This window comes from Epargyreus clarus, unplaced genomic scaffold (assembly GCF_041222505.1).
Source record: "Epargyreus clarus isolate Ecla_fem2 unplaced genomic scaffold, WU_Ecla_fem_2.2 ptg000026l, whole genome shotgun sequence".
NCBI lineage: Eukaryota > Metazoa > Arthropoda > Insecta > Lepidoptera > Hesperiidae > Epargyreus > Epargyreus clarus.
The window spans coordinates 9,927,306-9,943,779 of record NW_027332233.1 but is presented as its reverse complement, the minus strand read 5'-3'; the positions used below and the strand labels follow the sequence as shown (position 1 = coordinate 9,943,779).

The following is a 16,474-nucleotide window of genomic DNA, read 5'->3' as shown; positions in this document are numbered from 1 at the left end:
TTCATTCATAAAAGGTGATCCTACTCAGCCTACCCATATGTAAAAGATTAAAAAATAATATAATTTGCAATAGAATCAGTTTATTTTTTCATATTTCATAGATTCAGGAAGGGACAAGGGATATAAAACAAAAACAATAAAGTATAAAACTTAATGTATAATCATAGTATTTACAAACTTATGTTATATAAAACAAATATTTTATGGCTATCATTATATACTTATTACAACATGTCATTAATAATTTACACGATATTAAAAATAAAAGCAACAGTAAATGGATTACTGAAGATAGCGATTGTAAGTCCTAATAGCACAAAACATACGCGCGACATAACTGGAAGTAAAAGAGATTCCACAATTTACATCATAATAAAATTATATACACATTTAAATATAATGTTTTCGGGAAAACACATCCACTCTCTAGTTTATTGTGTAAAATGAATTAAATTTTGACTTAATAATATTTTTAAGATTTGTATTAAAATACAAGCCAAATTTAAAATTTAAAAAATTATACTTTTACTTATCAATAAAACTATCGTGTAGATAGATAGCATGTTAACTTATAATACCTAGCAAAATGTTACATATTATTGTGAACTTGGTAGTCCTTAGAAAAATATTACATTATACCGAAAAACTGATAAAAATCGTAATAATGCTAATGCTAACTGCCAGCACCATTTAGCATTGTATAAACTTGACAAAATGTACATGAAAGGAAATGTACTTAAGTTACAAAAATACTACAACACAAAGAAGTCTTATCACATTTTATGGTAATTAAGTATGTACACACTAAGTGATGTCGGTTAAAACGTTCCAAATTAATATTTCCATTGATTAAAATTAATAAAACCGGTCAAATTCGCAATATACATACATAATTCAACAATGGCAATACGTAAGCTAGCTAAAAGAATTTAGTTGAGCCTTAGATCTTTGGAAATCTGAATGTCTTATATTATAATATCGATAAACATCTACATTTTACCTATACATTTTAAATTGCAAATCTAACAAAATCGTTTAGAAAAATAAGTCGTCATTTTGGCTTCCACTTTACTTATACAATGGAATGGTCTCAAGAGTAACCATCATTATTAACAACTTTAGATTAGATTTACTGCACTGTGATAATTATGTCTCGGCATAATATGAATGGATGTAGGTCGGTCAAGTTATTTGGAAAACAACATATTATTCCTAAATGTATAAAACTGTCAAATTCACTACTGTTATAGTATGAATATAAGTTTAAATTTCCAAATTGACCTTTGTTGCAAAGTATAAACAGTGTCTTGTTTTTTTTATCAATTTGTTAGACATGTTGAATGGCACTGCTACTAATATGGTGTTTTATAAAATGCTATCTAGATATCAAACCGATTCTACTACTTATTACTTACTTAAAGACGAACTTTCAATGTATGTTATAAAAAAAAACAATATCCGCCTTCTCCATACATTTTTAAAACTCCCACACATCACAATAAACTCAAACAAATCACTATAGCATTATTATTGCTCTCCATCTTAACAAGTTAGTTTGTAAATAAAATTAAAATGTTTTCGTAATAAATAAGATAATGTATTATATACCAAATAATGACGTAATCTCAAAGGCGTATATTTATTAAACAGCTACAGCTTTATATAGCTATATAATCATTAATATTTATTCATTTATGTTACTTCGTTCAACTTGAATTACTTATGTTAGTCCTAAGCTATGGTGACATGATGATAAACAAGTTGTTCCCGCCGAGCTAATCCCGCCTACCGGTCTCGCCTGTCCTGGTCTCCGCATTCTCCCCGTGCATTATATTGATAACATAAAATAATCAATTATTACGTATCTTATAAATTGTCTTGTTAACGATTACGGACACGCTCTCCTGCAATTTACATTGCGACGGTACCCGGCGAGACCAAATCGAGATAGGGAGATAGAACCGAACAGCCTCAGCTCTACATAAATCTGTCATATTTCAGTGATTTATAACAATAACAGCGAATGTATAATGATTTACGATCACTGACTGTCTCCCTGTACTCATGAATTATAGAAATGGACTGATTATACTGCCAGAAATAATCTCACTACTAGTAATCTCTCTTTAGTAATATTAATTACATGGTTCTTGTATGTATTTAATAATCATTGTTCAACGAAACATGAATTCATTACATCTAAGTATTAACACGAGTGATTTCACTTGAAGTATGGAAATATTTTCGACCAATACGTATATAAAATACTAACCCTTTTATTTCTGACGCTTACGTATAAATTTATATATGAATTTGTGCAATAGTCGATTTATTCTACCTGCCAACAAGTTTTTACATGCAATGTGTGCCTTGTTTGGAAACCTTTAAAAAATATACTAAAAAATCAACATTTTTTCAGTTCAAGTACACTCAAAAACATATCTTTCCAATGAATGAACGTGGATGTTATAGGAGTGTTAATAAAAGATCTACAATTTTGCAACATCTAGCTGCAATTCATATCGGCTAAGTCTTTGTAAGCTTGCAACCTGAGTAAAAGAATGAGATGGTGCATATTTAACATGTTTTGCTCTTCGTTTCACCTGAATGATACAGCCGGTTATATAACTCCAGCTAGATGTTGCCAAAATATTTAATATCCTCAAATGGGATATCAATAAACTAGTTATACTCGTAAGTAATCTGACTGATTGACTAATTTAAAACCTACGGGAACGAGCAAATAAAAGAGTTGTCGCCAATAAAATTCCAATAAACCAATCGCTACTGTGACCGCAAAACATCAACAACGAAATAAACAAAATTAAAATCAATTCTAGCTTAATGACTACGTAGCTAAAGCTAGCAATATAAGAAAAAATCACAAGTCTACAAACGTTCTAAGATGGATACGTCACAATTCAAAACAACTCGTAATCTCGCGGAGCTTCAGAAACTCCAATACACCACTATAATCAGTATCACTAACCTTTCGCGAAGGTCAATTCAAAGAATGTATAGGTATGCCTTAGGATATGCGAACTTAACGTAAAAGTTACATAATCATAAAAAAATTGTACTCGACGAATTACAATACAATAATGATAGGTAAAAAAAACAAGATTGCACACGCGGTACGCTCACACAACATAACTCGTTCAGTGCGAGTCGCCAAGAGTCGAGGGCCGGGCCGGCCACACACAATACGGTACATCACAGGAGGGGCCGGCGGCGGCCGCGCCGCCCGGCGCGCTGCCCCGGCCGTCATGGCCGGTGGAACCTGCCCACACACGGAAACATGATCACATACAAATTTCACCACTTTACACGAGTATATGAGTGCATCAGTTAAAGTATACAACCCTAGCGCGATGGCCGAGCGTAGGTATAAGAAATGAAGTACATACATGAGATTGCCTTCTGTTAGTTTTTATTTTGTGGTCATATCTTAAGAATACATCTAACATGTCTGACATGCCATTTCATCAATGAAAGAAATTACAATCAACTCTTATAATCCCTAGCCTGTATTTGCGAAGATCTATAAGTTTTAAATTTACATCTGAATTACCAGTACTTACACTTTGTAATGTAATTGTTTGTATGTATGTATGTATGTATGTAATTCACATATAGTCGAAAGTAAGTAGAATAGAAGTCATAATTACCTAGTGAGGTGTTTGCTTTCCTCGTGCACCGCCATTTCCGAACTCTTGAACTCGTTAAGTTCTCGGCGGATGGCGGCCTTGTCGCGCGGCGTCAGGCGCGTCCACGGCTTGTCCGCGCGCCGGTCGTAGTCGTGCGCCTGCGCCACACAACACGCGTCAAGCCCGCGCCACATTCTCGCGAGAATCTCACGAGAACACGAGAAAAGCAAGAGAAACGAGAACGTGGAGCCGATACGAATCGGGTTTTTCTCGCGTTCTCGCGAGAATGTGGAACGGGCTTTACAGTCATTGGAAATATCAATCTATGTTAAATGGATGTGAAACTTTGTTAAGTGGTCACTGTGTAAAATTAACACCCCTATCAAATCAAGACAGTAAACCTAGATAAAAACATTGTTTTATAGGTCGGTCATATTTGCGATCATATACATGCGTATATAATCATATTAAGGATTAACTGTTAAGTTGAAACACCTCGTATTAGGTTACCTCCCTAACCACAACCTTCAAACTGAAACACTTAATACTGTGGTTATAAGGCAAAAATATTAAATCAAAATTTATCACTAACAGTCACATATCTGTGGACAGACTTCGCTAAATATTTACCCTTACACATCGAGAGCTATATTTAAGCTGTTCATATTAAATAAACTTGTAGTAATATTAGCTGCTACAAATACATAACAACAACATTGACATGTTTATATTACCTGCGTCACTTCGATGTAGTCGCTAAATCGAATAATTTTCTTCTCCTTGAGTTCATCAACTGTAGGTCGGAAGCTGAGCTTGCGTAGCAAATATCTCTTCTTCTCCTCCTTTTGCTTCTTCTCCTCGGCTGGAGACTGACCTGGATAATACAACAACCGTGAATATAAAGACTGAATGTTCCAATTAAACTAATGCTCATTAAGTGACGAGTGTCTCACTTTTCAGTATGTTCCTCTCGACGAGTTCTTCGGCTGTGGGCCGCATGGACAGGCGGCGAATCAACCGCGCACCGATCGCTTCCCACGACTCCTGCCGCTCGTGTTCACTCTGCACCACCAGAATATTTCTGCGAAACGATCCATAGTTTCAACGTCACACATTGCACATCCGATATAAACAGTAGACATAAAATACAAATTACACTGACGTAACTTTCTCTCTGATGCAGCTCAGAATGGTGACAACGAAGAATATCCGCTCCACTTGTGCACGGGCGCTGGCGATCGACCGCCGATACAAGATTTGCCACAGCAAATGAGTCGCCGAAAAAATCTTCATAATGTGCGATTACCGTAAATTTTTGGCCAAATCCCAAATCTCACTATCCGGACAACATTTAATTAATTAGTGAAGGTCGTTGATACAACGCGTTTTACGACACAGCGAAGTTCTAGATTTTAACGAATCCGTCACCGGACGCCCGTTGTTTACACACTGTATATAATAATCTATGGTGGTTCTTTTTTACACCCAATGTCAGTAGCTCGAATAGTAATTACTCCATTGCCAGTGCCAAGAGCGGGCTTCAAAAAACAGGAAGAAATAAAAGATTGACAATGGACGAGTATGCAAACAAAAATAACACTCCCAGGCGTGCATCGGAGTCGTGGCCCGGCGACGCGGCCGCGACTTGCCGAGTTACGCTGTTACGTCACGGGCAGGGTTGACAGGTAACCGTGACTAATATATTAAACTATCTCGATAGATCAAAACATAGTCTTTCGGTAACATGCATGTTTTTGTTAATTTGCATGTTGTCGTCGCCTATAATTGTCGTGGAACTTAGACTTATACCTACTTGAGTTTGTTTAATATTTAGTGCATAAGTGTACAGTATGTTGACGATTCAATAAATAAATAAATAAATAAATAAATAAACATTGTCTTACATTCAGAGTTATTAATTCAATATAGTAGACAAAGTTTTTTTGTTTTGTGAGCATTCGTCTATGCATTACAAAAATACTTTTGATAATTATGAATTCAAAATGAACAAAGGAGGTACGAATCTCAAGATATTAATAAAAAGAACTTTAATATACCTAAATATAAGGTAGATACACAATAATGGTCATCTTTCTATACTTTGCCGAAAATTAGTTAAGCTCACGGGTAGTTTAGAAAAATTAACGCGATTAATTTCCTTAATTTGACTAGATTAAAAATGCATAAGTTTAGATGAGCTTATTGGATAAAAAATTATAAGTACCTTTTGAAAAAAAACTTTTTGACAAAGTCTCAGTAAGATCTATAATTTTGAAATTATATTGCTGCCAACACGATTATTTGCATTTTAGTGGAAATGTTAGTAAGTAGGTACTTAAGTAAGTTTGATAAAGTAATACTGTTTGTGTTACTTTTTACAACATAACTTCAAAAGAATATTTTATTGGTGAATCTATTTTTATTGTAAATTGTTCTCCAAGTTTCCTGCTTGTATTCCTTTGAATAACAAATTAACAAAGTTTCAAACAATATAAGACCAAAGTTTGTTTTCTTTCTTATTTAGGATTGAAATATTTTCGAGTTTCAAAGGATATGATGTAATTGGATGACCGTTTTACGTATGTTTTAATAATATTCTACTAAAATAACTTAAGTCACTAAGATCTGATTGCACAACTTTTATACTTTATAATTATAATTAAAATACATTTTAATATGTAAATAATTATAATAGTTGAATAAGGTTACGCCGAGTTGTCCATCAAAATACGTCGGCAGTCGGCACTAACTTTTACGTAAAGATACCACCGCAGTCAAGCCACAAACCATGTTTTACCACGACCAATATTGTATTGATACATTTTTTTACAATATGAACGTTTCTGTTTGAATGAACGAACTAATAATGAGTCCTTAAAATATTCCAATGCTAGGACCAAGTCTCCTCTCAGGGTGAGGATGTTTAGGCAGTCCACCACGCTGGGCAAGTAAGAATTGTTAAACTTTACATAGATCTGACGTTTTTTTAACTTCTACGTGGCCAATTTCTCAATTAATAAGCTATCACTACTCACTTTTGATAAACGAATCTAGTGTTAATTGATGCCTTTTTTGTGAACGATATAGGAGCATCAGACGAGCATGCGGTCCACCTGATGCACCGTTACTTCTGAGGACGACACTGGAACGCCTCGGAAAAGTATATATCCCTTACCCCACCCTTCAAACCAGAACACAGCAGCGCTTAACACTGCTGATATTAGGTAGAAATAGGTGATGATAAATAACTAATAAATACCTGTTGATGAGCTCCTGTCGGTCGGGCCGCAACGCCAGCTTGATGTTGAGGCTCTCCTTGCGCGCGAGCTTGGCGGCCACGCGCTCGGACTCGTTCGCGTACTCCTCGCGGAACTCCTCCCACGGCCGCGCGTTCTCCTTGTTCTCCAGCGCGTTGCCGCCCACGCGCACCGGCCGGGTACTGTACCACGATCATATTTTATCATTTTTTTATGTATTTTTGTTTTGTTTTCTTTCTACAATACCTTATATCAGTATATTATAATATCGTATTTTGTTTGTTTCAACAATACCGTAAAACTGACGGAGTTCAATTTTAATAGATACATATGTAAATTAAATGCCAAAGTTTATGATCACTCAGCTATTCGTTATATTCATACAATCACACATCACACAACTTCCGAGCGGTCATAAAGTTTGTTATAACCATCAACCAACCTTTTAATACTTCTGACAGATTCAAGATAAATTTCATCATAAACATAGATTAGCAAATGCAAATTTACAAGCGAATAGAAACTCCATGAGAAAACTGAAATTTATTAGTATCAGGTTTAAAATATCAGCCTTTCACAGCAGTATCAGTAGATCTGTTGTACATAAAGTGCCTATGCCTTAACTTTTATCATAAAAAATAAATACGCAACCTAAAATACAGTAATAACGTTTAATAAATACAGGAAATCATTAGACAGCCAATACTCTACAGATTTTCAAGCTAACAGCATCAGAAGAAGTGATGAGGCCTGCCATATAACAACATTGTTCCCTTACAAACGTTTACATTAAAGTTCCACTATACAACGCTAAATAGCAAAATATTATAAATGTTAATTATCTCTTGCCTTACATTAGTCTGAAATTAAGATGACTTGTATTAACTCCTAAGGTCATATAGATTAAAATAATCGAGAAAAGCTAAACTGGAAGGCAACTAACATTTTAACTAATGTGTGTTCTATCTATCTTTTACAAACATTGTTAATTGAATGTTATTATTAATTGTTTTATGTCACAACCAGTTATGGTAAATAATTACTTATTTATTTTATATGCATGTGTATCTTCTTATCGTATGTGCTATGAATAACTTAGATACGATAATAAAATTATATACTTCGCACAGTATAATTTAGCGCACCGGAAGTAGAGCGATACAGTTGATGAACACGAATTTGTAGATTCAGTGAAGCGGATGAATACAAAGAAATGAAAAATGAACTGACAGTCGTTACAATAGACGGTCCGGCGACCGAAAACCGGTCCGAGTGACATAATTGTTAAAGTTTTTATGACGAAAACTGCATAGCTTTACTTTCGGCCTTTTTATACGAGTCGTCTGTTTGCTTTTCTTTTAGAGCGGCCGTAGCCTGAAACCTACTTTCGTTATGGGCGCGGAATATATCTAGATCGTGCGGAATATTTCCGTTTCATGCGCCCCACGCCAGCGCAGACGTGTGTGACAACCATCGCGGCGAACCACATTAAATACTATGACATAGTTATATAGGCCGTTCTAAAAAGATACTATTATTACAATAAGTCTAATAAGCGGTTGACGTTACGGTCTCAAACATCGTATGCTATAAATAATTTAAAAGCAAACAAAAATATTTGTCGAAACCTGTCAGACGTTAAGACATCGAATCGTCTTCAATTTCACACAACAGTATTACAATATAAATCATTGATATTAATATTACACGTACATGCAACACAAAACAGTATAATTGTATCATTCAAAACGACATACACATAGAAAACACAAGTGAACAGTAGTGAGTATTATATCAATTGAACAGCATTAAAAGACTTATGGTTGAATGTAAATTACAAGTGTTCGGTGTCGTTATTGAGTGGACAATGCGTTGTGTGTGATGTTCGTGTGAAACAACAAGGTGTGGTGTGTGTGTCGGTGAGGGGCGTGTACAGTGTGGTGATCACGGCGCTACATCGCATGAACAGAGCGGGAGAGAAGAGAAGGTCAATCAAGGTACAGATGATAGTTGGAAGCGTGCGATGCACGATGCATGGACGGAAGGCAAAGCGGACCGTCGGGAGGTCGGTGGGATGGCGTGGCTCGACAACATTGACAAAACGTGTGGGACTATTACCATATGCGAATCCTTGGCTTGGGCGGCGGCCGTCTGCTCGCCAGCGCAGGATGAAAATAAACGGACAATTTCACAAACACGCCCATATACCATACAACGGTTGTGTACATGTTTAATATACATTAATATTTCATATGTTTATGCATTACTCAGGTGTTTCTTCATTAAAAGTCACGCGATATTTAGGTGGGAACTACTCAGCATTATAACGTTTAGTAAAAATGTTAAAACTCATTTTGATGGTAACATTATTCATGTGTATGTACAAACATAGACGTATACAAACTTTGAATAATAGGTTCATTTTAAATTAGCTAAGAATTTTTACTGTATAATATGAAATATTTAAAATGCAAATATGAAAAATAATATTTATTTCATTATAAACTTACTCATCCAAAATTGTTAGACCCAAGTAAAATTTGAAACACAGTTTGATAAATTTTGAAGTATACAAAATATTTATAAATATCACAAAAACCGTAAAACCTACAAATTGTAACGAAAATATTTCATTGGAGAACAGTAGATACTACTTAATAAATTACCTTTGACGTTGATGATACCAATGTAAGGGTGGCTAAATTGTTTTTTCAAGTACATATTAAATATTGAAGGTTTTGTGTTGCCAACTTTTTGATAATATTTATTCCAATAAACTGTATATATTTCCTATTTCATAATTAGTGCGATGTGAATCTTTTTGAGTACTACTTGCCTATTTCTTTTAATTCCCCATAGGATCAATTAAATCAGTCCACTTAGAAAAATGTATTCATTACTACTATTTATTACTGACAGGACCAAACTTTACATTTTATTACATTACAAGACATTAAAATAAACAATAATTTTAGTGTCCTTTGTCTACTAATTGGAAGTAGTAGGACTATTCAAAAAATATATTATATATTACTAGTAATTAAGAGTACTTACGAGTAGAGTATCAACTTATGATTATTAGAATTTTCTGACAATAAGTATATGACTAGAAGTCAGCATTAATGACACGTAACCCCAAATATTTGATATTTACATAATCATATCATCATTCACACCCCAATTTTAAACTAGAAATTAGTACTAGTTGAATTATTATAAAATTAGTCATAAGAACTTCTTACCGACTCAATTATTAATATTGAAATCGTCCAAAATGAAGTCATTATTAAAAAAAAATATTATTGTCAATCTAAATCCTACCAAAATATTAATATTCAAATCTCCCAAAGTAGTCATTATTTAAGAAAGAATCTCATTATTTTCTACCTACTACCTACAACCACTAAATTAACTCAGATACGATATAGCAATGTATACTGACTTGAAGCTGGCGTGGTGGTGGTCCTGTCGCGGCGCGAGCGGCGTCGCGAGCGGCGTGCCGGCGGGCGAGGCGGCGGGCGCGGGCCGCTTCTTCAGCGCGGACTTCAGCGGCACCGCGTTGAACAGCGGCTCCTTCGGCGGGATCTCCTCCACGCGCGACGTGTCCGCGCCCGCCGCGTCCCCCTCCTCCTCGTCGCCGTCGTCCTCCTCCTCCGCTGGGGGTGACCACACCGTTACACCACTCGACTAGGTTATCCCTCCAAGACTACGTCGAGCGCTACGGGACGTATCCTACCGTTGTTGCAATATATATTTTTTTTAAAATAAAGGAGTAGCAGACGAGCATGCTGTCCACCTTATTATAAGTGGCTACTGCCGCCCATGGACATCCGCAATCAACCCTAGATAGGATTATATACTTGAGGTCGGCCACAGATGCGCCGCCACCCCTGAGGACTAAGCTGGAACGCCTCGGAAAAGTATGTCTCCCTTATCACACCCTTCAAAACGGAACAGCGCCTAATACTGCTGTTATTAGCCAGAAATAGGTGTGGCGATGGTGCCGCCGGAGTCGAACCACAAAGGGTTCTACCACCTTCTAATGTAAAACTACGTCAAGCGCTACAGAACTTATCCTACCGTCGATACAATATAGCACTAATCCTTACAATCGCTTTTAACATCTAAGTAATTTGTGGCTATAAATACTATATCAAGCTCAGGTGAACGTATCCCGCTACAATAGGTACGATACCTTAAAAATGATCATTACAATCGAGAGCGGATAACCATATCCCACACTCGCTACAATGCATACATTACCTTCTGCCATCTGAATACAATTTAGCTAATTCGGGTATATTTACTTCACATACATGTATAAAGTGATAATATGAGAAATATTAGCAGGCACAAGCCTATAGACACGTCATGATAATATAAGAATATAGGCAATATTATTAAATTATTATTAAGTAAAAATATCAGCATAGAAGTAGCCTATATATTAAAAGGTTAACCTCTCCAGGACGGCAATAATGAAAAGCATTTTAGAAATTAATAATACACATAAATAATAGCATATAACACAGAGCACTGAAAGCAATGAGATATAATATTTAGTATATTTTACTTATAAATATATAATTATACTATATATATTATATACAGGGTGAATCTCCATAAAGTGCACATATTGAAACAGGTAAAATTAAACCGCATTTTGTCGACAAAAAAAATATAAAAAAAATTAAAAAAATTTTTTTTTGGGTTTTACGACCTTTTGAATTTTTTTTTGGGAATTGTGCACCTGAAGTAAATAAATCGCTATAACTTTTAAACTAAGAGGGTTATCAGGTTCAAACAAAAATAATAATGATTGCCAATGATAGGCCGTACTGATCCATGAAAAAAAAAACAAGAAAAAAATCATCTTCCCAGGAAAAAAATGTCAGATTAGTGCAAAAAAGCACTTTTTTTAGGTAAAATTTTCAGTAATCATCAATTTCCTCAAAATAATCTAGGCATTTTATTTTTTTATTATTATTTAATGCAATTCTACGTCGTATTAGCTTTCAAACACTAAAAAAACCACGCCTCTAACTCAAGTATAAAGTTTGCTAGGAACGTTTCAAAAAAGACGCGACGCACGTGCGCCCTAATAAAACTGGTATAGTCCGACCCATAATTAGATGTCCAAAATATAAACAAAGGAAACTATCAAAAATATGTTTCAATGGTAAATTCATGGTAGTTTCTTATTTTTGACGATATTAAAGTGATAAAACAGTAATAAAATAAATCTTTATTTAATTAAAAAAAAACACTAGTTTGTATTAAAAATGTTATTTATTACCAACACCCTTAAGAACTGCCTTTGTTTAAGCGCTCGTAGGAAACTTTATACTTAAGTTAGAGGCATGCTTTTTTAGTGTTTGAAAGCTAATACGACGTAGAATTACATTAAATAATAAAAATAAAATAAAAAGCCTAGATTATTTTGAGGAAATTCGCGATTACTGAAATTTAACCTAAAAAAATTGCTTTTTTCACACTAATCTGACTATTTTTTTCTGGGAAGATAAACATTTTTGTTTTTTTTTCATGGATCAGTACGGCCTATAATTGGCATTCATTGTAATTTTTGTTTGAGCATGATAACTCTTTTAGTTCAAAAGTTATAGCGATTTATTTACTTTAGGTGCACAATTCCAAAAAAAAACTTCAAAAGGTCGTAAAACCCAAAAAAAAAATTTTTCATTATTTTTTTTTATTTTTTTTGTCGACAAAATGCGGTTTAATTTTACCTGTTTCAATATGTGCACTTTATGGAGATTCACCCTGTATAGTATCTATAATTATTTAAACGTTAATGTTAAGCTAAAATTACTTATAGTTTAAATATAGCGACAAGTACTTCTTTAATTCCGTATTCCTCGTATAAGACAAAAGTTTAAATGAATAAATTAGGAATTATTAAGCCCATTGAATGGAAAAATACGCATATTTAATAATATAATAAATAATAAATAGTGCGCATAAACTTTATTCAAAAACTAACAGTGGGGAGGGATGCTAGAACCTACCACGTACCATTGTAAATACATTAATGACAATGTCACATATTCTTATTGTCCAGGGTTGTCTAGACAGGTTAGGCGATATTATAACGCCATTGAGAGCCGCCCTCCCCATTGATAAATAGTCAAAGTTAGCGTTAATATGCATTGGCCGCTTAGAAATTACAAATTAATAAGTCGTTTCGTAGAAGCACTCATGCGTAGGCAATAAGTGCTTACAGTCAGAGAGATTATGGTGCGCGAGCGCGTGCTGGTGGTGGTGCCGGGTGGGGCTGGGCGAGCTGAACATGGGCGGCGGCGGGATGGGCCCGATCTCCGACACGGCGATGGGCGGTTCCGGCAGGTCGGAGAGCATCAGCTGCTCCTCCGCGCTGCCGTCGCCGCCCTCCATGCCGCCCACGCCCACGCCCACGCCGCCACCGTAACCACTTACTGAAATATCATCACACACAACATTGTAAACACTCATCATTTGGTCGAACCCCGGCCCGTATTGTCGATCCCCGAGCTATAAGCGAAGCGATAAGAAGCGGTGGTAGTATAAATGACATTTAAGAAATAATGCTTCGTGTATAATTGGACATTTAGAAAATAAAGATTGAATGGAATCGCACACCCATACCATGAACAAAACATTGGGTTGTACATAGTTGACTGATAAAATGATTTTTCCTGTACAGAATCGTCATACGAATTTTTCATTTAGAACTGTAATATCACGGTAAAAATATAAATATAAATATAAATATAAATAGATCCTTATACTGTGGTAATAAGTACCAAGTAATCAATGTAACTCTAATTATTTATACGGTAGGTATGTCGACATATAACCATTAAAGGAAATTGCCAATTAAATTAGTCATTTCAAACAATTTTCCTCCATGTTTCTGTGATTTACTAAGTAGAAAATAAAGCAAAGTCATTTTATAACTATACAATAATAAATTAACTTGTACAGTTTAAATCAATAACATTTGGTATTAAAATAACTTTGAAGATTGACTATAATATATACATTTATTAATTATAATTTATGTTCTATACTAAGTTCAAATTATATAGTAAAGATTTATTTTAATATTTCAGAAACATAGACAAGTTATGGTATCCCAGTAACAAAATTTCTTATGGATAAATTTTAAAGGTGGTAATAAATATTAATAAGAGGGGTGAATAAAAATAAATAAAAAAGTTAAAATATTTAAAAATTGAGTGTAGTAATAAAAAGTTCAATTTTTGACTGATGAAAATTGTAAAAAAGAAGTGTTCTGAGCAAGAGGCCCGATAGACTAACCGTCTCCTGGGTAGCATATCCTCCGAGGCAGTTTCCCCGGCGTCAAGGAGTTTGGTCGTTCCGGCCTCACCAGTTCGCCACCATTCTCCAACTTGTCTTTTTTTGGCTCTGAAAAGAAAATACATTCATAAAGTTTATATACTTAGTAGCTATAGATTTTATTTTATCTTGCAATTTTATATTTATTTTAAAATTCACTTAGTTTACAAAAAAAACTTTCAAAGATGTAAATAATTGATTATTTTAATGAATTCCCATACAGAACTGATAACGTATAATAATAATTTTATTTACTAGTCGCAATTCGTCTTATTTCGCTACAAACGTCCAAGACTAAGAATCGAACGCACGATCAATCAATTTCAAAAAAGCATACATTAACGGATTTCCGATGCGCAAGATTACGTTTCGTGATGCGCAAACATTACTCATTCTCGTTTCTTATGATACGATCATAGTAAAAGTTAGATAGTAGGCGTTGGTAGAATCAGGATGAGAGCGTCACGGCGCGACGTCGATGATTCTAATAATAGGTGATACTCGAGCGGCGGCTCCGCTGGCCGGCCGCGTGGCACGCGACTCCCATTCATCGTCGGCGCCGGCTCCGCGGCCTTGGCCGCATGGAATTGTATTATTAACACATCCCGACTCGCAGCATCGTACAACACTACTTTTTTTCTCCGATAAATCAGTCTGCCTCATGTGCAAATTCTGAACTGTTTCGAAACCGATTGGCCATTTCACAGGCTTAAGTTCTTCATTGTTCACGAGTTATTCGAGTAGAGTGAGACTAAAAGCAAAATCTGATATTCGTATCAGATTTTGCTTTTAGTCCCGTGACATTCACGAAATTACATTGACATGATATCGGATCAAATCGCAGCGCTATGAAGTTCTTATAATCCCGATGTAGAGGGAGAATTATATTATCCCCGTATTCAAATGCGTGTATATAAAAACAAAGTGTCAAAATAAATTGTGTACCTATCAATTGTAATTCTAAGCATCAATATTGGACCATTCCTTGTTTCAGTTCTTATTCTCGCACTTATAACTACCTCTATATTACAAACTATTTAAATTAATACTTATTGGCTACTATCAAGCAGTATATCATTGATCCAGTTTAGTGTGTCACAATAAAAACAAGCCGATTAGAAATCTGCATGGTGCAATATGTTATTACTTGCAACTGGCAACGGCAGCCTCGCTATTTCCACGATACACTACAATTCTGTTGCTCAAATGCAGTTGCAACACTAATCAATTAAGTTATAGGCCTTATTCAAAACGATTAAAATGTATCTAATCTCGAACACACCTCATAAACTACGATCAATCATATAAAACGACTAGATCATGTAGCCTTTTGCGAGAGCATGCGGTTCAGCCTTCAGTTCTGAGCAGTATTGAAAGGTTACACGATGTCGGCAAGAGAAGTCGTTGTTTCCAATTTAGGAATCATAGCCTTATTATTATCTACGTTGTTCGATTTTTTTTTTATGTACCTATATCTTATTTTAAAATTTTATTTATAAAGCTTAGATAAAGCAGAATGCTTTACGATGTCACAGCTCAACTCGGGACATTTTATTGCGTAAAAAAGCGCTATTCGAATCGTCAAGGTTCTGCGGTATATATTTGAAAGCCGACGAGAGAGATTGGTTCCTTTGTATTTATTTTCTTTTCAATCTCTCTACATTCATGATTCTAGTTTGCAAAAAAATGCAATTGACCGCATCCCTTACCGAAAAATAGTTCACAGTTGTACCCCAAGACACACTTTTTATTTTTATTATTTTTTTATCTGGCACATTGGAAATAAGAAATAGATTTATCCGAACTATTATGACATTTAATATATATTAAACGTCATAATATATATTAAACGACATTTAGTATATATTAAACGTCATAATAGTTCGGGTTAATATATATTTTTTGTAGAAGAGATTTTCCCGAAAAGCGACATAGGTTCTGCTCCTTATGATGCAAATTTTGCCCTCGTGTACAAGTACTTAGGTATTTAATTAATTATTCATCCTTTACGAGATTAATTTCTGCATGAACTATGAACTTTGGTGCAACATTGCGTTGATTAGTTTCGACTTGGAAAGCTGGTTTATTCAACAGGCTACAAAGAGACGCGTGGGAGAGTCCGGGGGCGGGCAGCGGGCTCTTCGGATCGATGCGGTCGCCCTTGGACATGCCGCCCTCGAACCCGAAGATTTTACCCGCTAAGCCGTTATGTAA

At 35.1% G+C, this 16,474-nt stretch overlaps 1 protein-coding gene across 7 annotated transcripts in view; it reads right to left on the bottom strand.

Moving 5' to 3' along the window:
- Positions 1-142: 142 nt before the first annotated feature.
- The window catches only part of LOC140753489 (phosphatase and actin regulator 2), a 56,528-nt gene continuing 40,196 nt past the window's right edge, over positions 143-16,474 (bottom strand). For 5 of the 7 annotated variants that reach the window (XM_073088124.1, XM_073088121.1, XM_073088125.1 and 2 more), the window contains 9 exons: positions 14,222-14,329; positions 13,144-13,356; positions 10,347-10,560; positions 9,023-9,055; positions 6,907-7,086; positions 4,601-4,728; positions 4,382-4,521; positions 3,669-3,805; positions 143-3,280 (listed from right to left, as the gene is read on the bottom strand). In XM_073088124.1, the coding sequence (XP_072944225.1) occupies positions 3,265-3,280; positions 3,669-3,805; positions 4,382-4,521; positions 4,601-4,728; positions 6,907-7,086; positions 9,023-9,055; positions 10,347-10,560; positions 13,144-13,356; positions 14,222-14,329 (1,169 nt within the window). In that variant the 3' untranslated portion in view covers positions 143-3,264. The remainder of the gene's footprint in view (positions 3,281-3,668; positions 3,806-4,381; positions 4,522-4,600; positions 4,729-6,906; positions 7,087-9,022; positions 9,056-10,346; positions 10,561-13,143; positions 13,357-14,221; positions 14,330-16,474) is intronic. The other 2 variants (XM_073088122.1, XM_073088126.1) reach the window with 2 other exon arrangements.